The following is a 25,003-nucleotide window of genomic DNA, read 5'->3' as shown; positions in this document are numbered from 1 at the left end:
ACCACCACAACAAACAACTCCATGATATTTTAATTATATTTTTATTTATTTAAAACAAACCAAACACACCTATATACATTTGGATGCTGCATTAAACGAATTCTTAAAGGGGAAAAAATTTAAATAATAAGTGAACTCCATAGCTGATTCCAAGTGATCAAGGGCTTAGGACGTTTCAATTCAGCCCATTGCGGTTTCCGCCTGTAGTGGGCACTCTTGCAACGTAAGCAATGACGTGCATCCGGGTGAACAAGACGGAGGGAAGTTAGCAAGTGAAGGGCATGACGATTTTGGACTGGAACTCAGCCCTTGTGTTCTCCAGTGTAGATTATCTTCATTGTTTTGTGTTTATTAAAAAAAGTACTGCTATAGATTCCTCTCCTCTTCATTTGGTGACTCATCTGTGACACATTCATTCTTACAATTCCACTTAAAGTTCATGCTTGACACCACTTCTTTTAGCAGATATTCATCATAAGTGAATATTTGACAGTTCTTTTTCAAGAAACCATTTCTACAGGCTCTGTCCCAAACCTGACAAGCCTATATTTCACATGCAGTTGGACTGTTATTTAATTGTCTTTGTAGGTATAAGTAAAGATGTCTGGGGGACTGGTTCTTCTGGCACTGATGTTAAAATCCCTGTTTAGTAGCTAAACAAGGGAGAATGAGTAAACAAGCTTTAACAACTTTCATAAGATTTATTTACTTTTTTCAGCCATATTTTAGGTACAGATTTGTACCCAGAAATAAGCTAAACGTAAAAATAAAATCCCAAAACCTATTTTCACAGACAATCATAGAAAAATAAGGTGTGAAAGGCAAAAAAGAAAAGAAAAAAAAAGCGTATACTATAATCATTGCGATGTGTGGCAGTGTTTTATGCTTCTTAAACAAACTGCTCAAAGGTTTCTACTGTAAATTTGACTGTTTATTTTAGACTTAGCTAATTTATGAGATCTTGTGTAATTTCTTGCTTTTTGTCCCCGCTTTATGTACAATCTTAAGAGAAGAGATTCTTTTTTATTATTTTTAATTCATTGATTCAATTATCAACCTATTATCTGCTAAGTTATTTCCATAGCTATGCAATTATTTTTTTCTTTAGATTTTTAAATCGGTGGATGCTGTTGGTTAATGTTTAACTCAGCTAACTCTTTTTATTATCTGTAGTTCAGCATTTCATTAAATTGATATTGTTACATGATACTGTTAGATTGAATGACGTCATCTATATGTATAGCATGCCCGCCACCTGACTGGCAGTGCTGCAGTAAGTTAATTCTGTTTGGCAAAACAATAAGACAGACACAGTTGTGCTGTTATCAGTTAGCAGTCGCTCTTGTAATCTTTTATTACAATAATTCAAAAATTATTTATATATATATTGTATAATTAAACCACAATATCTTGTGTCACCTTACATATGACTCACTCAAACAAAACACCAATAAACATGTGTTGTATCAATCTTGCAAGTATTTCTTCTTCTACTCAAGTAGTATTTTCTCAGATAACTCAATACTTTTCCCCGTAAAATATTAATCATAATGTATTACAGTCTCTGTTGTCTGTGCAAGTGTGTCCTGCTAAATACTGTATAACTGAATAGTTGAGCGTACCATTGGTTACACAATAACCATTTAAACTGAATTACTATATACAGTACAGAAGATATACTTGATCAAAAGATCATTAAAACATGTTAGAAAATCCAAATATCAACAGTAGCCTATATAATAGTATGCAAAGATTATATATGTATAATATTCAACAGTTACATACAGTGCTATGCATAAGTTTAGACACCCATGCTAAAGTCGACTAAAAAGAGGAATAAAAAATCATCTTTTGGAAATTGAAATATCCCCACATCATCACACACCCTTCACCATACCTGGAGATTGGCATGGAGTACTTTCCATAAGATCATCTCTCAATGCAAATCAAACCAGCTGTTAGGCTAACTGAAATAAAACCATGCCAATCTCCAGGTATGGTGAAGGGTGTGTGATGATGTGGGGATATTTCAATTCCAAAGGCCAAGGGAACTTTATCAGGATGCAGAGTATCCTGGATCCATATAGTAACTGGCCTTTAAAAATAAAAATCTGCCTGCCTCTATGGGAATTTAACATAGGGGTGTCCAAACTTATGCACCCTGTATTTTAAGGAAGGACATTTATTTATTTACGATACATTATTCATTCACAAAGTGAATTGGTTTTGGTGTCCTTAAAGGTTGGATTTTTCCAATTTTTTTTTTAAATTAAGGCATTAAGTTCAATTTCCAAAAGATTATTTTTTATTCCTCTTTTTAGTCAACTTTAGCATGGGTGTCTAAACTTATGCATAGCACTGTATGTACGTATCTACATATACATAGGGGGCCCTATCTTGCACCCAGCACAATTGACTTTGTACACCGACGCATGTATCATTATTTTACAACCGACGCACAGCGGACTTGTCCCTCCACAGACGCACGTTGGTAAATTATCGCCTCCAGCGTCCTCAACATTTGTAGCAGAGTGCGATTGAAACATTCCACTGGTTTGCTTGGGGGTGATAAGGTGTTGTTCTGGAGTTACTGATATCTGTTAACTGCTGCAAAGTCGTGAAGAGATGGTTCTCGAATTCATGGCCTTGGTCATGATGGAGCCGGCAAGGATAGCCAAATCTTGGGATATAGTCGTTAAATATCCTCTCCGACACCATGCTTCCAGACTATTTTCTTGTCGGGTACGCCTGGACAAATAGGGGTTCATGAAAAGGAATCAAAACCTGAGCCTCCGCAAGCCTGAATCACTCTCAGCTGCAAGGGCCTCTGGGATGAATCTCACAGTAGTTGAGCAATGGTTTCAGACCTACACATTACACCTCCATCGCCTACAGATCCAGGAGATGCCATCTCACCTGTGGAACTGCGATGAATCCGGACTGCAGGATCATTTAATCTCAAAAAAGGTTGTTGGGGTGACTGGCAAGTCCTGCTTCCAGGTAACATCAGGGGGGAAAGGAGAAACGACAACAGTCCTGGCTGGGTTCAATGCGGTTGGGACTTACACCCCCACAATGGTAATTTTTAAGGGAAAGAGGCTCATGGCAGAGTGGCTGGAGGAACGACCAGAAAAAGCAGTTATCCGCGTGTCAGATAATGGCTGGATAAACTCCCAGCTGTTTCTAGAGTGGGGCCAGTTTCTGCTCTTAGATGGCCACTACAGCCATGTCTTCAATCTGGAATTCTTGGAGCTCATTAAGAAAAATAATATCCATGTAGTGAGCTATCCTCCTCACACAACCCACACGCCCTCCACCCAGCAGACAGATCGCTGTTTCGAAGCCTGAAACACCACTGGCAGGAACTGGGACGCAAGTGGACAAGGAAGACAGGCGGGAAGAAGCTTCCAAAACAGCTCTTTTTTTTCTGTATTCAGCCCCGCGTGGAAGAAGGCCGCCACTGTTGAGAATGCCCAAGCAGGTTTGACTCTTTTATTAATAATTAGTTGTCTTGAATTATTTGTATAAAAATATTAGCAGTAAGTGGTTCATTGTTTTTACTGTCTTATTTACATTGCATCATTACATTATAAACATTACTCTTCTACAGGTTACGAGCCTCAGGGATGTTTCCTGTCTCCACGGAAGTCATTCCAACTGTTCTTTTCTTGCCAAGCCAAACCACTGAAAGGGTGATTGAGGAAACATCAGAAACCATTCTGTTGTCAGAGGAGGACATTTATTTTGGTGTGGAAGAATTGGTATCAGCCACCCTGATGAGGATGTGCATACCTCCACCCTCACAACTGGGCCAGGCCACAATGCCTCCACCCTCACAACTAGGCCACCCCCCATGCCTTCACCCTCACAACTAGGCCAGCCCCCCATGCCTCCATCCTCACAACTAGGCCAGCCCCCCATGCCTTCACCCTCACAACTAGGCCAGCCCCCCATGCCTCCACCATCACAACTAGGCCACCCCCCATGCCTCCACCCTCACAACTAGGCCCACCCCCCATGCCTCCACCCTCACAACTAGGCCAGCCCCCATGCCTCCACCCTCACAACTAGGCCACCCCCCATGCCTCCACCCTCACAACTGGGCCACCCTTTCTACCCAGCACTTCAACAGCTGAGTGGGCTTCAATTGTAAGGTTTTCAGACCTGATTAAAGTACCTAGAAGAGAGAGGGGAAAGAAGAGGATGATGGCGAGGCCACCCAGCTACCACCTAACACGCCAGGAACACTTCAACTTTGTCCAGGCCAAAGCAGACAAAAAAAACCCCAAAAACAACCAAAGTGCGTAAGACTGATTGTGTCAGCCCCCAAAAAGCTGCCGTTCCTCCCCTGCAAACAGTTCAGGGAAGTGACCCCTGTACTGGTTGCCAGGGGGTCTATGGTGATGCAAGTGACCCAAAGGCCAATGAGGAATAGGTGACTTGCTGCCACTGCCAACGGTGGTATCATGAGTCCTGCGGAGAGCTCAACGGACTTATGAATGACGATGACTTCATCGGTCTTGGATGTGTTCACTGAAGTTGTTAAAAGGTGGTAAAAGTATGTAGGCTTAATGAAAGTTCCATTCATTGAATGTAGAGTGAAGTATAAAATGTTACAATTTTTGCATCAGTTCCAGAAATGCATTTTTTAAAAATCCTTCCAAGTATTAATTAATTGATTGAAGGTCTCCGTTGTTATATTTTGTGCTTCAACATTTTCAATGCATGTATTTTGTTTTTATTTACGTTTTACACAACGTCCCAACTTCATTGGAATTGGGGTTGTATTTCTCATGTTAACCATAAAATAGTGTCCCACTCAACCCGATTGCTTCCAGTTTGCTGAAGAGGGTGTCAGATGGTGTTTAAATATGAACCGTTTGTTATTAAATACATAAATTGGGAACATTTCACCATAGTGGCCTTCATTACAATCTATTTAAACAAAACACATACAATTTTAATATATTCTAACTGATTTAGGTTGTTTAAAATGCAATTTAGCAAAAAGTGTCCCACTTTACCTGACTCAACCCTACTTCTACTTAAAGGATTAGTTCACTTTAAAAAAAAACTTTTGCTGATAATTTACTCACCCCCATGTCATCCAAGATGTCCATGTCTTTCTTTCTTCAGTCGAAAAGAAATTAAGGTTTTTGATGAAAACATTTCTTCATATAATGGACGTCAATGGGCCTCAAATGGTTCAAGGTCCAAATGACAGTTTCAGTGCAGCTTCATAGGGCTACCATCGTACGATACCAGACTATGAATAAGGGTCTTATCTGGCGAAATGTTTGGTAATTTCAAAAATAAATAAAGTTTAAGTTTTATAAGCACACATGTTCGCCTTGCTGTGTTCTGTGATGCGCGTTCGTGACGTCACGTAATATTCAATTACGTTGAAAAGGTCACGCTTGTGTACCGAGTCAGTGTTTACATGTGCGGAAGGAGGACCATAAACACATATTCAAATGTCTTTGTGTCAGTTTATCGTTTAAGTGCCCATTTCGTGTGCGTATCCTGGGTGTTGTAATATTAAAAAGCCTAAAAGAAAATTTTCGTCAGGACAGAAATGTTTTAGTTTTCATAGAAGCGCGACCTTTTCAACGTAATTTCGACGTCACGAACGCGCATCACAGAACAGAGCAAGGCGAGCATTTGTGCTTATAAAACTTTAACTTTTTTATGTATTTTTGAAATGACTGAACGTTTCGCTAGAAGACCCTTATTCATCGCCTGGTATCGTTTAAAGCCCTTTGAAGCTGCACTGACACTGTCATTTGGACCTTGAACCGTTTGGGACCCATTTAAGTCCATTATATGGAGAAATGTTTATCAAAAACCTAAATTTCTTTTCGACTGAAGAAAGAAAGACGTGGACGTTTTGGATGACATGAGGGTGAGTAAATTATCAGCAAAAGTTTTTTTTAAAAGTGAACTAATCCTTTAAGGTAACAAAGTATATGTACTTCGTTACTTGACACCTCGTTTTTTAACACATTCAGCCAAAGTGGGCAATTAATATTTTAGCACCTTACAAGAAAACTAATAATATATATATATTCTTTGCATTTGATTCAGTGTTACTGTAGTAACAAACAAACCAGGGACAGTCACAATATTGGTTTAAATTTAGTGAGAAACCTTACAATTTAGAAAATAAAAAATTCTACCTTTAACCATTAGAGTGTCCTCACTTGAGGTGTGGCCACACCCACCAGTGTTATATTGCATCAACCAAAGCTATTTTATCATTTAGAGAAATAGTGGCTCTTTAATTAAAAAGCACTGTCATGCTATGAAAGTGTAAACCATTGAGCACAGTACGGTCAAATTTTAACTGCCCACTTTACCTGCATTCACCCTACATTTATTTTTAAGAGTGGACCCATTTACTATTGAAAGCTATGGCCAAAAAGTCTCTGAAGAGACCAAAGCAAAAACACGAATTGCTGGATACCAGGAAACCATTCAAAAGCATTCGAAGGATATCATTTCAGGGTATTAAGTATCATTTTAATGTAGGACACAGACAAAGAAAAAACTAAGAAAACCATGATTATCCTATTTGAATCTGCTTTTCCACCATATCCAACTCTCAGTTCCGTCCTCCACAGCTTTTCTTGGTGATCAGTTCAGTCTTCTGCCACAGACTTGGAGAAGTAATACCAATCACACCGCAAGCAATTATCTGTCCAGAATTCCCAGTCTGTTTACTCTCCTCATCTGACCCCATTCCCAGATCATCGTCCTTCTCATGAACCACCACCGCACGTCCCAGAATGGAATGGGCGCCGAAGAGCTTGGCCTCTGGGAGCTTCAGGAACTGCCTTATAACTCCTTGCTCAGAAGCAAAGTTGCCCAGGTCTCCAGGATGATGAGGGTGGTCAACACCCTTTGGATTGTAATGAGGACCAACAGTGATGCTGCCTTGACTGAGGTCTCCATACCGATGGATGTCAATGGCACGCTCTTGATGATCGATGGCAGGCAAACCACGGAGGTTGATTTTCACTTCTAAAACTCCATTGGGGAAGAGCTGCTTGAAGAGGATTTGCCCAAAGATCTTTGGCTGGAAAGGTGGCAAATTGGGGCTGGGAGTTACTTCACAAGTGGCATAGATTGTGTTGTTGAACTCCACGACTTCCGGCTGTGAAGCTCCGGCAATCTGACAAACTGGATTTTTAGAGAACTCTCCTCCTTGTATATGCAGCACCAGCAATATCAGAGGGATTTTTAGGATGATTTTCTCCATGTTGATCATTAAAGCCTGCAATGAAGAGTGAAATCATGTGGTGAAATCATGTGGTTTAATAACATAGTATTTTTGATAGAATAAAGTTTAAAGCTTTGTTCCAGGGAGCTTTGAGAGTGGACGTTGCATTAGTAAAATAGCACAACCAGATTAGTTTAGTCGCTATGATTTGTTGCTATATACCCTTGAGAAAAAGTGTGCTTATTTGTATTGAATGTGTACTTAAAATCTTGAAAATAATAAAAATAAAACTGTAGGTCTACTTGCAGATAATAACACTGATGAATTATAAAAAGCCACTTAAGTGTACATATCTTATATTAGTGCCTATGATGGCCACCAGAGGGCTTCTACATTAACAAGCCAATGACACACATGTGGATGTAATCACACTATAATGAGTCCAGGCAAAGGTTTATGGAAATGGAAAAGGACTAGGGAGGAGAGACCTCTGGTGGCTCATAGTTCTCCGGCTGGCAGACGTGACTGCTTTTAAAAAGTGAACTTAGCAATAATGTCAAAATAAAAGTTAATTTAAAGTACATTGATTTATAATCTTTTTGTTTTGCCTTAAAGAAGTGGACTCATTTTGATGTGTTGACTAACATAGTACATTATAATTGAATCTATCATATTATTCAAGATTAAATATAAAGTTAATATTTTTAAATCTACTCAATTGCAACTTCAATACAAATATTTATTTGCATAGGCTATATATTTTTTTAAAGAAATTATATTAAACTATTTTTTAGTTAACCATAATTGCGCATTAAATTCAGTAGTACACAAACCATATTTCAAAGACAAAACAAGTAATTATGAAATTAATTTACATATAAAGATGTGCTTGGGTCAAACAAATGCCCTTTTCAGCTAACTGCATTTAAGCTACAATACATTTGAATTTAATTGCATAAAGATACAATTAAGTCTGAAACCATTACATTCTTGCACTTATATTAATATGCATAAGCATGCCAAAGTGTACTTTTCACAAGGGCAGGTAAAATAAAACACAAAATATTTATACTTTGAATAAAAAAAAACTTTTTGTAGTTGTACTAAATCAAGTCAATATTTGCAAGAATGGAGAGAAAAAACACATGCCAAAATCCATTACCGAAAAGTTGTCCTTAATCCGTGTGCAGAATATTGCAGCCACAAAAATACTCCAACGTTTAATCCGTGTGCAGTCCTGAACTGAGGTTGAGAGAATGTTCCTTTGCATTTAAACTGTTGGCTACTCTTCTAGGAACTCATGTGGCGCAACAAGTTAACCATGTTAGTCTGTTAGCCACTAATTAAGTTCACCTGTGTTTCATTTAGCTCCCTTTGCCTGTGAACAGTTGTTTCAGTTCTTTGTTTTGCATTGCACCATGGCTGCGTTCCAGTCCACTGTTAGACACGCACTTGGGAACTTCCCTAAGCACTTCCCCTCGGGGGAATCCCTGCCGCAAGGACTAAATCTATAGCATGAAATAAATGTTAAAGGAGCTGTAAAATAATCTCTGGTTTAAACTTGCTCGCTCCCGCACTTTCATGCGTGCTCAGTCCTCTCCGCATTGGATTGTGGGAAATAGTGCTTCAGCAAGTGTATATCGAATGTACACTCGAATTCAGAGAGGATTGTGGGTAAAAGTAGTAAACGAATGTAGGGAATGATGTCGTTCACTCAGAATTCGGACACCACTACAAAATGGCCAATACCCAACATAGTATTCTGTAGTGGATAGGGAGCGGTTTCAGACACAGCCTGTATACTTCAGGCACCTATATGTCCCACAATGCAGTACGATTGGGACGTCACCACAGCCCTTGTCTAATCACCACCACAACAAACAACTCCATGATATATTAATTATATTTTGATTTATTTAAAACAAACCAAACACACCTATATACATTTGGATGCTGCATTAAACAAATTCGTAAAGGGGAAAAAATTTAAATAATAAGTGAACTCCATAGCTTATTCCAAGTGATCAAGGGCTTAGGACGTTCCAATTCAGCCCATTGCGGTTTCCGCCTGTAGTGGGCACTCTTGCAACGTAAGCAATGACGTGCATCCGGGTGAACAAGACGGAGGGAAGTTAGCAAGTGAAGGGCATGACGATTTTGGACTGGAACGCAGCCCTTGTGTTCTCCAGTGTAGATTATCTTCATTGTTTTGTGTTTATTAAAATAAGTACTGCTATAGATTCCTCTCCTCTTCATTTGGTGACTCAACTGACACATTCATTCTTAGTTAGCATACAATTCCACTTGAAGTTCATGCTTGACACCACTTCTTTTAGCAGATATTCATGAATAAGTGAATATCAGACAGTTCTTTTTCAAGAAACCATTTCTACAGGCTCTGTCCCAAACCTGACAAGCCTATATTTCACATGCAATTGGACTGTTATTTAATTGTCTTTGAAGGTATAAGTAAAGATGTCTGGGGGACTGGTTCTTCTGGCACTGATGTTAAAATCCCTGTTTAGTAGCTAGTAAACTAGCTAGTAGCTAGTTTAGTAGTCTGGGTGGTGTCCGCAGAATAATATAGAATTCATAGACAATTGGAAAAGTTTTTGGGGCAAACCTGACCTGTTGAAAAGAGATGGTATTCATCCCTCCTGGGATGGTGCTGCTCTTCTCTCTAGTAATTTGGCTCATAGTCTTAGAGATAAAACATGACAATCTGGGCCTCAGGTCAGGAAGCAGACAGACTGGCTTAACCGACCGTCTGCTAGCGGCCTCACGTCACCAAGGTCAGATAAATCCCATCACATAGAGCCTCTTTCACCTAGATATCATCATATAGAGACTGTGTCTGTTCCCCGAACTTGGAAATCAAAAATACGTTCAAACCCATCTAAGGTTAAAAATTTAATTGATCTTCAACAAATAAAAAACAGATATAATACAAATGAGCAAATGATAAAGCTTGGGTTGCTGAATATTCGATCTCTTACTTCAAAAGCGCTAATAGTTAATGATATGATTACAGATTATAACCTAGATGTGCTGTGTTTAACAGAAACCTGGCTAAAACCAAACGATTACATTGCTTTAAATGAGTCAACCCCACAAGATTACGGTTATAAACATGAACCTCGTCTGAAACGCAAAGGAGGAGGTGTTGCTGTAATTTATAGTAATATTTTCAAAACCACTAAGAAATCTAGTTGTAAATATAATTCTTTTGAAGTGTTGGTGCTTAATGTAAAAATATATAGTGTAAACGATAAATCACGTTTGAAAATTCTGCTGGCTACTGTATACAGGCCACCAGGGCACCATACAGACTTTATCAAAGAATTTGCGGACTTTCTATCAGAATTAGTATTGGCTGCAGATAAAGTACTAATTGTTGGTGACTTTAATATACACATAGATAATGAAAAAGATGCATTGGGATTGGCATTTAAAGACATTATAAACTCAATTGGAGTTAGACAACACGTGTCAGGACCGACTCATTGTCGTAATCATACTCTAGATCTAATACTATCACATGGAATAGATGTTGATGCCGTTGAAATACTGCAACAGAGCGATGACATCTCAGATCACTATCTCGTCTCGTGTAAATTACATTTAGCCAAGGCTGCAAAGCCGACTCCGTGTTATAAATATGTTAGACCGATTACTTCTGCTACTAAAGATTGCTTTATCAATAATCTTCCTAATCAGTTTCATCATCTCAGCATCCCGGATAGCTTAGAAGAACTTGATATTGCAACAGAAACTTTTAACTCTCTCTTTTCCAGCACTTTAGACACAGTTGCTCCGCTGCGCTTAAAGAAGATTAAAGAACATAGTCCAACGCCGTGGCACAACGAGCACACTCAGGCCCTTAAGAGAGCAGCCAGAAAAATGGAACGCAACTGGAAGAAAACAAAACTAGAGGTGTTTCGGATTTCATGGAAGGAGAGCTCGATTGCTTACAGAGAGGCTTTAAAAGCTGCTAGATCTGCTTATTTTTCAACCCTATTAGAAGAAAATAAACATAATCCTAGGTATTTATTTGAAACAGTGGCTAAACTAACGAAAAAGAAAGCTTCAATCCCAGAAGCTTCCAAGAAACACAGCAGTAATGACTTTATGAACTTCTTCACTTATAAGATCGATAATATCAGGGACAAAATTATAACTATGCAACCGTCTAATACAGTATCACATCAGCGAGAGCATTGTAGTCTCCCTGAGGGAAAATTTGATTCTTTCATTGCTATAGGAGAGGAAGAATTTTGCAAACTCGTCAAATCATCTAAATCGACAACGTGTATGTTAGACCCTATACCGACTAAGCTGCTGAAAGAGATGCTTCCAGATGTCATAGATCCTCTTCTTAATATCATTAATTCATCTTTGTCTCTAGGATACGTACCAAAAACCTTTAAGCTAGCTATGATTAAACCGCTTGTTAAAAAACAGCAACTTGATCCTACAAAACTAGTCAATTACAGGCCGATCTCTAATCTGCCATTTCTGTCAAAGATATTAGTAAAAGCAGTATCCTCACAACTGTGTTCCTTTCTAGAAAGAAATGATATCTGCGAGGATTTTCAGTCCGGATTTAGACCGTACCATAGTACCGAGACAGCTCTCGTTAGAGTCACAAATGATTTGCTCTTATCATCTGATCGTGGTTGTATCTCTCTATTAGTATTACTGGATCTTAGTGCTGCATTTGACACCATTGACCACAACATCCTTTTAAATAGACTCGAACATTATGTTGGCATTAGTGGAATTGCACTAGCATGGTTTAAATCATACTTATCTGACCGTTATCAGTTTGTAGCAGTAAATGAAGAGATGTCTTATCAATCACAAGTTCAGTATGGCGTACCACAAGGCTCAGTACTAGGACCGCTGCTGTTCACTCTGTATATGCTACCATTAGGAGATATCATTAGGAAACATGGAATTAGCTTTCACTGTTATGCCGACGATACTCAGCTGTATATTTCTTCAAAACCTAACGAAACCTACCAATTCACAAAATTAACGGAATGCATAGCTGATATAAAAAATTGGATGACTAGTAATTTCCTACTACTAAATTCAGAAAAAACAGAGATTCTAATTATTGGACAAAAAACTTCCACACGTAATAACCTAGAGTACTGTCTAACACTTGATGGCTGCTCTGTTAAGTCTTCGTCGTCGGTTAGGAACCTGGGTGTGCTCTTTGATACCAATCTTTCATTTGAAAGTCATGTGTCTAGTATCTGTAAAACCGCTTTCTTCCATCTTAAAAATATATCTAAATTACGTCATATGCTCTCAATGAATAATGCAGAACAATTAGTTCATGCGTTTATGACCTCAAGGCTAGATTATTGTAATGCTCTACTGGGTGGCTGCCCTGCACGCTTAATAAACAAACTACAGCTAGTTCAAAACGCAGCAGCTCGAGTTCTTACTAGAACCAGGAAGTATGACCATATTAGCCCCGTTCTGTCAACACTGCATTGGCTGCCTATTAAACATCGTATAAATTTTAAAATATTGCTGATCACTTACAAAGCACTAAATGGTTTAGCTCCGCAGTACTTGAGCGAGCTCTTAACGCATTATCGTCCTTCGCGTCTACTGCGATCTCAAAATTCCGGCCAGTTAATAATACCTAGAATATCAAAATCGACTGCTGGCGGTAGATCCTTTTCCTACTTAGCACCAAAACTCTGGAACAGTCTTCCTACCATTGTCCGGGAAGCAGACACACTCTGTCAGTTCAAATCTAGACTAAAAACACATCTCTTCGGCCTAGCATACACATAACACATTATAGACTTATATAATTAGGCTGCATAGTTTAGAACAGCCGGGACCGGGAACACTTCCCGTAAATCCTGATGTACTTGGTACATCATAAGAAGGATGGCGTCTACGCTAATATTAGTCTCTCTGTCTATCCCGAGGTTTACTGCTGTCCACCGGAACCAGGCCGTATCCAGATCTGATGAAGGACCAGCGCCAGGACACGACGACGACGCCGCTGACCTGAAGTGTCAACCAGTCTCTCCTCCTCTCCACTCCGACTTCAACTGGACAAATACTCTGATTCATTCTGAACTTCATACACTGTTCACTCATTGGCCAGAGGAGAACTGGCCCCCGACTGAGCCTGGGTTCTCCCAAGGTTTTTTTCTCCATTCTGTCACCTGATGGAGTTTTGGTTCCTTGCCGCTGTTGCCTTACCTTCTGGCTTGCTTAGTTGGGGACATTTAATATTCAACAATATTATAGATCTGCCTTAAAGGTGGACGATGATGAAATTGTTTTTTGTATTATTTTCATGTTATCACTGTGAAGCTGCTTTGATACAATCTGTATTGTAAAAAGCGCTATATAAATAAAGATGACTTGACTTGACTTAAACAAGGGAGAATGAGTAAACAAGCTTCAACAACTTTCATAAGATTTATTTACTTTTTTCAGCCATATTTTAGGTACAGATTTGTACCCAGAAATAAGCTAAACCTAAAAATAAAATCCCAAAACCTATTTTCACAGACAATCATAGAAAAATAAGGTGTGAAAGGCAAAAAAAAAAAAAAAAAAAAAAACCACCGTATACTATAATTATTGCGATGTGTGGCAGTGTTTTATGCTTCTTAAACAAACTGCTCAAAGGTTTCTACTGTAAATTTGACTGTTTATTTTAGACTTTGCTAATATATGAGATCTTGTGTAATTTCTTGCTTTTTTTTCCTTTTTGTACAATCTTAAGAGAAGATATTACTTTGTATTATTTTTAATTCATTGATTCAATTATCAACCTATTATCGAAGTTATTTCCATAGCTATGCAATTATTTTTTTCTTTAGATTTTTAAAATAATTAATTTTTTATATTAATATTAATCACAATGTATTACAGTCTCTGTTGTCTGTGCAAGTGTGTCCTGCTAAATACTGTATAACTGAATAGTTGAGCGTACCATTGGTTACACAATAACCATTTAAACTGAATTACTATATACAGTACAGCGGATATACTTGATCAAAAGATCATTAAAACATGTTATAAAATCCAAATATCAACAGTAGCCTATATAATAGTATGCAAAGATTATATGTATAATATTCAACAGTTACATATGTACGTATCTACATATACATAGGGGGTCCTATCTTGCACCCAGCACAATTGACTTTGTACACCGACACATGTATCATTCCTATTTTGCAACCGACGCACAGCGGACTTTTCCCTCCACAGACGCAGGTCGGTAAATTATCGCCTCCAGCGTCCTCAACATTTGTAGAAGAGTGCGATTGAAACGTTCCACTGAGTTTGCTTGGGGGTGATAAGGTGTTGTTCTGGAGTTACTGATATCTGTTAACTGCTGCAAAGTCGTGAAGAGATGGTTCTCGAATTCATGGCCTTGGTCGTGATGGATATCCGGCAAGGATAGCCAAATCTTGGGATATAGTCGTTAAATATCCTCTCTGACACCATGCTTCCAGACTATTTTCTAGTCGGGTACGCCTGGACAAATAGGGGTTCATGAAAAGGAATCAAAACCTGAGCCTCCGCAAGCCAGAATCACTCTGAGCTGCAAGGGCCTCTGGGATGAATCTCACAGTAGTTGAGCAATGGTTTCAGACCTACACGTCACTCCTCCACAGGGACGGACTGGGACTAAAAAACGGCCCTGGACTTTGACTAGGCCCGGCCCAAAGCAATCGGCACGCGGAAACTCGTCAACAACAACAATAACGCCTGGCATGAGTGTCACAAGACTTTAATTGGGTCTCATGATACTATACCATCCAAATTATAGCAATAGCACTGATGTTGACTAGATGTTGTGTTAAAAGCATATTATTCTAGATTAACTTGAATACTCACATATAAATGGAGGTCTCAACACACTGCAGTCCTGTGTAAAAACCTCTAGGCTGTGACTGTCTGACTTGGGGCGCTTGAAGTAATTTAAAGTTGAGCTGGAGTGGGTGTCTTTCTCTGCTCTTGGTCTAAGCTCAACCTGAATAAACAAATGATGGAATGAAAAAAAATAACAGCATATTATACAATCTATTCCATGCTGTCTCAAAATGAATTTATTACTTAATAATCTTAATTAATTTATGCAGCAATTAATCTTACATCACAAATAATATCACATCTAAATGAAAATACACCATTACAAATGTAACATCTGTATTTAAAATCTTCAAAGTTTGTAAACTGTAACGTTACCAACATTTTTAAAAGTAAAAGGACAACATATTTCTTAATATTAGCTACTGCATGTGGCATTTTACAGCTAAAATGTTGAAGTTGAGCTGTTTTAACTAATGTAATCATTAAAAATGTAGCAACCCGAATATCACTTCCTAACATCATCCCTAGCAAGTAACTCTCTTTCTCCTCTCATGTTTACTTACTTGCCCTGGATCTACCTGTGGACCAGCTCATCTCTCTGTCCCTCATCATCACTGGTGGCATGTTGCTATATCTGTCTGGCTCACTTCTTCACTGCTGCTAATATTTAACTGTGAGGTGCTGCTGCTGGCTGTGCTGCTAAATATTTCAGTTAGTTTGCGACATTTAGCGGCTTCAGTATCGAAATTCCGCAAAAAAAATTATCTCGCCTTCTCAGCCCCGCCCTTTTCTTTCCGTTTTTTACCCGCGGCCGCGTTAACGGAAAAAAAACAGGTGATGACTGCTTGCGTGGCGGGTGGTGAGCCGGCCCGCCGGCCGTCCTGGAATACCGGCCGTTCTGTGATTCTCCAGATCACACAGATGGCCAGTCCGCCCCTGCTCCTCCACCGCCTACAGATCCAGGAGATGCCATCGCACCTGTGGAACTGCGATGAATCCGGACTACAGGACCATTTCATCTCAAAAAAGGTTGTTGGGGTGACTGGCAAGTCCTGCTTCCAGGTAACATCAGGGGGAAAAGGATAAACGACAACAGTCCTGGCTGGGTTCAATGCGGTTGGGACTTACACCCCCACAATGGTAATTTTTAAGGGAAAGAGGCTCAGGGCAGAGTGGCTGGAGGAACGACCAGAAAAAGCAGTTATCCGCGTGTCAGATAATGGCTGGATAAACTCCCAGCTGTTTCTGGAGTGGGGCCAGTTTCTGCTCTTAGATGGCCACTACAGCCATGTCTTCAATCTGGAATTCTTGGAGCTCATTAAGAAAAATTATATCCATGTAGTGAGCTATCCTCCTCACACAACCCACACGCCCTCCACCCAGCAGACAGATCGCTGTTTCGAAGTCTGTAACACCACTGGCAGGAACTGGGACGCAAGTGGACAAGGAAGACAGCCGGGAAGAAGCTTTCAAAACAGCTCTTTTTTTTCCTGTGTTCAGCCCCGCGTGGAAGAAGGCCGCCACTGTTGAGAATGCCCAAGCAGGTTTGACTCTTTTATTAATAATTAGTTGTCTTTAATTATTGGTATAAAAATATTAGCAGTAAGTGGATCATTGTTTTTACTGTCTTATTTACATTGCATCATTACATTATAAACATTACTCTTCTACAGGTTTCCGAGCCTCAGGGATGTTTCCTGTCTCCACGGAAGTCATTCCAAATGACCTTTTCTTGCCAAGCCAAACCACTGAAAGGGTGATTGAGGAAACATCATGTGGCATGAAGAGAAGTTGCTAAAGATCTAATGTACTGACTACGCCACCTGGGAATTCTCCACCCAGGAAAATCAACCTAATAAATAGGCTGCACAGATTTATTCCCCTAATAGGACAAGAGACGTGGATGAAAAAATAATTATTTTTATTAAATGACACAAAGGTAGTAAATATAATTCAAGACAAAGACAATACAAGGAAAAATGTTCAAAATAATACTACAGCGCCAAATAGCGCAAACATCACAACATCCATACCAAATAAATACACTTAATCACAGGGCAACACAAAACAAAATAATCAGACAACGGGACTGAGTGAGGCCAGCAGGGGAGACTCAATGAGCACCAACACACTCAGTAAGTTGCACAAAAAAATGCAAAAGAAAACCAAAACAATAACAAAATTAGTATCACCTTCACACACGGGTGCCCATACACAGCACAAAAATAATCTACAAGTCAAGCCCCTTCCTTTTTGTTGTTCTTGGACACTCAACCCCTAATGAAATGAAAACTTACATAAGATGATTAAATAAACAGTTCATGGTAGAAACACGGCTACAAAATAACAAAATCAGCTAAACAATAAACATTTAAAAGAAAACAATATTACCAAACCAGACAACACTCTCCTTGTAAACATACACGCGCACACACATACACACACACACACACACGCACACGCACGTAGCCTACACACGTAAACAAACACACTAAAACTGCAGGGCGGCGATATGCCTCCTATCAACCTGCATGCAGTACGCAATTAAAACACTAACAGTTCTTCTTCAGCCGCAGCCAGAGTAGAATGAAATTGACAAATCCTTTCGTTTTAATAGTCGAGACAGCAGCAAAACAGCAGCGCTCCGCGATCAACGAGCGGATGACAGGCAACCCCAACAACGGAATCCTCCCCACTACTCGGCAGAATACACTGCGCTTTTGGGGTGCGAGGGATCCCAGTCACGGCCGTCCGAAATCAATACGCACACTGTGGAGAGTCTATACAAGAACGCCAGCCATGGGAAACAGTCCTCGATCTCCTAAATGCCATACGAGGGACCAAACAGACCAATTTCCCGCATGCCGCTCAGCATGTGGAACCAGACAAACAAGGAAGAAACTCCGTGACGCGATTCATTACCAAACAGGTATATATATGCTCCGCCTTTAGCTGTGATAGGCTTAATAAATAATCCTTAAGCAACCAATCGTAGCCCGAAGCCAATAATCTATACTGCCACATTCCACCCCCTGCTCTTGTATCGTCGCCCCGATGATATATTTTAAAATACGCTGCCTTAATCCCAAGGCCTAAAGATTGCAGAGACAGAGTTAGAAACCTGAGGCGTAGTCACTACGGCATTCCTCCCAAGTGCTCGTGGGAGACGATAAACATTAGAATGTTGGCCAGCTGTGACCCGCTGCGACCGCCGTAACACACCATCCTCCAAGGAAGGCGCCGTAGACACCAACTCAAGTTGCGGTTGAACTGCTACTTCAACCTCATGGGACATATCAGAAATCCCCGGCTGCGTAACCCTGGCGGATGGCCCTGGCGGATGGCCCTGGCGGACTCTGATAATCACTACTCCCCTGCCCTGAAAGAACTGGCAAATCTGCCGGTGCCAAAAGAAACAAATCACCCTCTTGTTCTTCAACCTCAGAGGAGGGGGTATTTTCAACTGGCAAATCCCCTACAGGGCCAACGAGATCAGGGTCCCGCTGGGTTCTAAGCTTTAAAAGTGACCGGTGTACCCGTCGCACCCGGGCCAGGTCCCCAACAGGTGCGATAGTGTACACTGATCCTCCCTTCCTAGGTGCCTGTACTACCTGGTATACCACTGAGCTCCATAAATCTTGTATCTTAGAACGACCTCTTACTCCAAACTGACGAAGATAGACCAACTGGTCCTCTCCCAGTGGTGCCTCACGAACGTGCAGATCATAATGGGCTTTTCGGCGATCTGCTGCTACCCGTAAACGCTCTTGAGCTCCTTCAAAGGCGACATGCAATCTGGTCTGGTGTTCCAGCACCCACTCGTGCACGTTACTCGCAGCTGGCTCTCGAGTCCCCCCCAGCAGAAAATCAACTGGTAAACGGGGCTCCTGGCCAAACATTAAAAAGTAGGGTGATTCACCGGTAGCCTGGTGGACGGTAGTGTTATAACTAAATAAGACCTGGGGGAGACAAGACACCCAATCCCTCTTACGGGATGGGGGCAACGTGCGCAATAGATTGTGCAGTGTCCTATTAAATCTCTCACACTGACCGTTACCTGACGGATGGTAGGGTGTCGTACGAGACTTCTGGACCTTATATAGGTCACAAAGCTGTTGAATCAATGTGGATTCAAAATTGCGGCCCTGGTCAGAATGTATGCGATCGGGGACGCCAAATTTATAAAACCATTCAGCTACCAATATTCGCGCCACAGTTTCTGCACGCTGATCCCGTGTGGGAACCGCCAAGGTGTATTTAGTAAAGATGTCGGTCATGACCAAAACATTCTCTATGCCTGACGTCGAGGGCTCCAGCAAGGTAAAATCAATGACCAAAATCTCATTAGGCCTTGACGCCAGCAAGTGTCCCAAAAAACTAGAGGCGCCTGGTTGTACATCCTTACCGAGCTGACACCGCTCGCACTCTCGGCACCAACAAGCCACGTCCTTCGCCATTCCTGGCCAATAACACCTCTGCCGTACCAATTCGGTGGTGCGCTCAACCCCTTGGTGTCCATGTTCCTGATGCAACCCTGTTAACACCTTATCCTTCAGGACAGAGGGCAAAATCAGCTGAAGGATCTCCTCCCTCCCATCTGGGCGGAAAACACGACGATACAAAACCGCTTCCTGCTCGACCAACCGGTCCCACTGACGAAGAAGAGTCACAGTGTCTTTAGATAGCAACTGACGCTCCTGAGAACTAGGAAACACCCCACGCCTCCAAAATGGTAGTATTTTCCCAATTACTGGATCAGCCTCCTGCAAACTCTTAATGTCCGCCAATGGACAACAAGGAAGAGTGGTGACAACCGATTGAGTAGCCAGTAGTGGGGTGGCCAACTCTGCCAACTCTGCCTCTGCTGCCTGCCTTACAGAGCCAGGAACTAAGGTAAACGGGAGCACTCCAAGCATCTCCCCCCCATTTAGTGGAGGCTGCCTGGAAAGGGCATCAGCATTGCGATTGGTCCTCCCAGAACGATAACGCACCTCAAAGTCAAAAGCTGAAAGCTGGGATGCCCAACGCTGTTCCATCGCCCCAAGCTTAGCTGAAGCCAAATGACTGAGAGGGTTGTTGTCAGTAAAAACAGTACACTTATGCCCTAACAAGTACTCCCGAAATTTTTCTGCCATGGCCCATTTGAGCGCCAAAAACTCTAGCCTCATAGAGCTATAGGTGGAAGTATTGTGCTCAGTGGGCCTAAGACAACGACTTGCATAAGCAATTGGTCTTACCTGTCCCTCCTGTTTCTGAGAGAGCACAGCTCCCAAACCCCTGTGACTAGCATCCACCTCTAAAATAAACGGCAAGGAAAAGTCGGCATATGCCAAAACAGGGGCTGTAATAAGTTTACTCTTTAGAGCGTCAAAACTCTCCTGGCACTGGGCTGTCCACGTGCTTGTAAAATTCCGCTCTGCTTGTTTCTGGGGTCGGCGACCACCCATTTCGGCTACCAACCTATGCAAGGGGGCTGCCAACTTAGAGAATCCTTCTACAAACCGACGGTAATAGCCCGCAAACCCCAGGAAAGAACGCAACTCTGAAAGATTTGTGGGGCGCTGCCACTGCGCTACCACTTCAACTTTGCTGGGATCTGTAGCCACCCCCTGAGAAGACACAATATGCCCCAAATACCTCACCTGTTGTTGGAAAAAAGCACACTTGCCTAAATTTGCTTTTAAACCCTCTCGTTTTAATCGACTCAAAACAACTTCCAGACGCTCCAGATGTTGGGCCACCGAGGAAGAGAAAACGACTATGTCATCGAGATATAAGAGCAAAGACTGCTGCTGCTGATCTCCAAACAATCTCTCCATCAGACGTTGGAAGGTACTGGGAGCATTGCAAAGCCCAAAGGGCATGCGATTCCACTCAAAGAGACCGAAAGGAGTGCAGAAAGCAGTCTTAGCCCTATCTATCTCGGTGACCGGAACCTGGTTGTACCCGCTGGCCAAATCCATAGTGGAAAACCAGCGAGCTCCAGTTAACGCGTCTAGGGATTCCTCAATTCGGGGCAAGGGGAACGCATCTTTTCGTGTCTTAGCATTCAGTTGGCGGTAGTCCACACACATGCGCAGACTACCGTCCTTCTTCTTAACAAGAACAATCGGGGAAGCGTAGGGACTGCAGCTTTCCCTTATAACCTGAGCATCAAGAAGTTGACTGATGTGGGTCTTCACAACATCATACTCCGAAGGTGGTATGCGTCGATACCTCTGCCTAACTGGAGTATCATCTAAAAGAGGAATGTCATGAGAGAGTAAATTGGTACAACCCAAATCACCATCATGGGCTGAAAACACTGACTGATATTGCTGAAGCAACATCCGCACCTGGACCTGGTCACTCTGTGTCAAAACAGTTAAATCAATAGACTCAATTTGTTCAGACATAGTAGACCCAGTCTGTGATGACTGCAAACCAACTGTTGCAGACACGGTTTTAACTTCAGTGACTCCTTGGGGTAAACTAGTCACAAAAACAGCATTCAAGGTGCCTAAGGCTGCACCAGGATACAGAAGAGCATCTACGGTGCCCACATTCACAACAGGTATGTAAACAGTACCCCGAAAAACCTGTACTAAGGCCGGAGACACAAGCAACCCAGCAGGAAGGCCTGGATCGACAGGCTCAAACAACACTGTATTACCTGAACAATGTTCAGAACATGTGGCCGCCACTATCTGCATCATACCCCCTGAAATGCGTTGTGCTTTATGCCCACGTACCCTTACCTTACTCAAGCCAGAAGGTTGGGCTTTCAGTTGACAGTGTTGCAAGGCTTGCATTACAGGACCAGGGGCCCCTGAAACCGCAGGTAGATTAAAAAGGGACAAACCATGCTGCCCAAAAAGTTCTTGGTAACAACGACTAAGAACGTTCATCCCTAGAACTCCAGGAACTTGGACACCCAAACCACCCAGGGGATCCTTAATCACTAACACTCCACATCCTAACACTACTTTCCCACACAACTCAATATCCAGCTCCAGGTAGCCAATGTAGGGGATTTCCAGCCCATTCGCAGCCCTAAGCTGCAACCACTGGCAAAACCTCAATCGCTCCTGCCCACATTGTGCAAAATTAGCGAGAAAACAACTTTCCGTTATAGTAGAAACCATGGAGCCGGTATCAATTAGACAAGGTATCTTAACTCCTCCCATACCAACAACAAGATGTGGGCATGAAGACATTAGGTGAGAATTAGGATGAGAGCTAGACAATTCATTCGAGCCAATAATCTCCCCTACCGATTTGTGGCTCTGCAATTCGGCGGGTACTAGTTTCCCAATGGCTGACGATTCTGACGATGCCCATCCACAGACAAGGGAACCGTTGAAGGGCCCACAATTGGTGGACGTGAAGGTACTCGTGGGCCTTCGCAATCTCGGGCAAAGTGGCCAGGCTGTTGACACCGTCTACAAATTACTGGGCCATAACGTGGGGACCGGTCACGTGAACGAAAATCTTGAAATCAAGCAAAATTTTGTGTTAATTGATTTAACTGTTTCTGTTGGGCTTTCAACATTTCTCTCAACTCACCCATTTCAGATGAGTTGGGAGAAGCAGCGACAACAGAATGCAACTCTCCTTGAACCCCATACTGGAGGCCATAAGACAACGGAACTGATTGACTGCGACCCCTCGCACCCCCTGGCATTCCCTCCTGCTCCCATCTAATGGCTTCACCACGTACTTCCAATAAAGTAACGGTTGGTTGACGGCGTACTAACTGTTTAAGTTCTCGACGAAGTGCACAGTCAGCTACATGTTCCACGAATTGATCACGCAATAGAACGGGTACATCTATCACAATGGCCGAATGTTGTTTAACCTTTTCCATTAGACTCATCAATGCGAGGGAAAATTCTAACAAAGTCTCCCCTTCCTGTTGCTTCCGAGAAAAGAAAGCCTCCTGCAAGGCCACATGGGACTCGGAACATCCATAAACCTCACGCAATGCAGCAAATATTTTCTCAGGGTCACTTCGTTCACTAGCAGGACGGTAACGAATTTCTTCTCGTGCCTCCCCCTCCAAGTGGTCAAATAAAAAGAAAGCCTGATCTGATATGGACAAATGACGAATTCGAATACAGGCCTGAGCCTCCTCAATCCACTCACCAATGACAATCCCTGATCGGCCATTAAACTTAGGGCACTTCCTATCCCTTGGGACAAAAACAAATCGTTCGGACAAAGCAACATTAGCACCAACAGATGGGGCTGGAGGTGTAGTGGGCAAAACTTTGCGTCACCAGGGGGTCTACTTGACCCCGGTGAGGCAACAGGGGCACGTTCCTGACGTAGCATCTCATTATCGGCTCGCAACTGCGCCACCAACTCCCTGAGCTCTTGGAGTTCCTCACTCATTATTATAATATGCAACTTCTTACTTACCAAAAAAAAACAGAACCCCCTTCCAGGCAGGCACAACCGAAAAGGGGAGACTCAAACCAAACGGGCACTGCTGTTTTGCTGCTTTTCTAGAAAGGAAAGAGAAGAAAAACAAAAACAAAACAAAAAACAAGAAAACAACCCAAAACAATTCACAAAAATAAACACCCACGTCTCTGTCTCAAGTATGGGAAAACCCTGCCGACTGCGCCAAATGTGGCATGAAGAGAAGTTGCTAAAGATCTAATGTACTGACTACGCCACCTGGGAATTCTCCACCCAGGAAAATCAACCTAATAAATAGGCTGCACAGATTTATTCCCCTAATAGGACAAGAGACGTGGATGAAAAAATAATTATTTTTATTAAATGACACAAAGGTAGTAAATATAATTCAAGACAAAGACAATACAAGGAAAAATGTTCAAAATAATACTACAGCGCCAAATAGCGCAAACATCACAACATCCATACCAAATAAATACACTTAATCACAGGGCAACACAAAACAAAATAATCAGACAACGGGACTGAGTGAGGCCAGCAGGGGAGACTCAATGAGCACCAACACACTCAGTAAGTTGCACAAAAAATGCAAAAGAAAACCAAAACAATAACAAAATTAGTATCACCTTCACACACGGGTGCCCATACACAGCACAAAAATAATCTACAAGTCAAGCCCCTTCCTTTTTGTTGTTCTTGGACACTCAACCCCTAATGAAATGAAAACTTACATAAGATGATTAAATAAACAGTTCATGGTAGAAACACGGCTACAAAATAACAAAATCAGCTAAACAATAAACATTTAAAAGAAAACAATATTACCAAATCAGACAACACTCTCCTTGTAAACATACACGCGCACACACATACACACACACACACACACACGCACACGCACGTAGCCTACACACGTAAACAAACACACTAAAACTGCAGGGCGGCGATATGCCTCCTATCAACCTGCATGCAGTACGCAATTAAAACACTAACAGTTCTTCTTCAGCCGCAGCCAGAGTAGAATGAAATTGACAAATCCTTTCGTTTTAATAGTCGAGACAGCAGCAAAACAGCAGCGCTCCGCGATCAACGAGCGGATGACAGGCAACCCCAACAACGGAATCCTCCCCACTACTCGGCAGAATACACTGCGCTTTTGGGGTGCGAGGGATCCCAGTCACGGCCGTCCAAAATCAATACGCACACTGTGGAGAGTCTATACAAGAACGCCAGCCATGGGAAACAGTCCTCGATCTCCTAAATGCCATACGAGGGACCAAACAGACCAATTTCCCGCATGCCGCTCAGCATGTGGAACCAGACAAACAAGGAAGAAACTCCGTGACGCGATTCATTACCAAACAGGTATATATATGCTCCGCCTTTAGCTGTGATAGGCTTAATAAATAATCCTTAAGCAACCAATCGTAGCCCGAAGCCAATAATCTATACTGCCACAATCAGAAACCCTTCTGTTGTCGGAGGAGGACATTTATTTTGGTGTGGAAGAAGTGG

General features: G+C 41.8%; 2 protein-coding genes across 4 annotated transcripts in view; one reads left to right on the top strand and one right to left on the bottom strand.

The window, feature by feature from the left end:
- Positions 1-13,643, top strand: part of rpgrip1 (RPGR interacting protein 1) — a 111,168-nt gene extending 97,525 nt beyond the window's left edge. For all 3 annotated transcript variants that reach the window (XM_079600937.1, XM_079600936.1, XM_079600938.1), the window contains one exon: positions 13,227-13,643. The gene's annotated coding sequence lies outside the window, so the exon portion shown is untranslated. The remainder of the gene's footprint in view (positions 1-13,226) is intronic.
- LOC306993104 (uncharacterized protein) lies at positions 5,894-8,665 on the bottom strand. The gene is made up of 2 exons (XM_079602599.1): positions 8,382-8,665; positions 5,894-7,273 (listed from the first exon to the last, which is right to left on the bottom strand). The coding sequence occupies exons 1-2, from the start codon at positions 8,487-8,489 to the stop codon at positions 6,602-6,604; spliced, it is 780 nt and encodes a 259-aa protein (XP_079458725.1). The 5' UTR covers positions 8,490-8,665; the 3' UTR covers positions 5,894-6,601.
- Positions 13,644-25,003: the final 11,360 nt, after the last annotated feature.

Source organism: Phoxinus phoxinus (genome assembly GCF_949152265.1).
Source record: "Phoxinus phoxinus genome assembly, chromosome: 24".
Lineage (NCBI taxonomy): Eukaryota > Metazoa > Chordata > Actinopteri > Cypriniformes > Leuciscidae > Phoxinus > Phoxinus phoxinus.
This window is presented reverse-complemented; position numbering and strand designations above follow the sequence as displayed.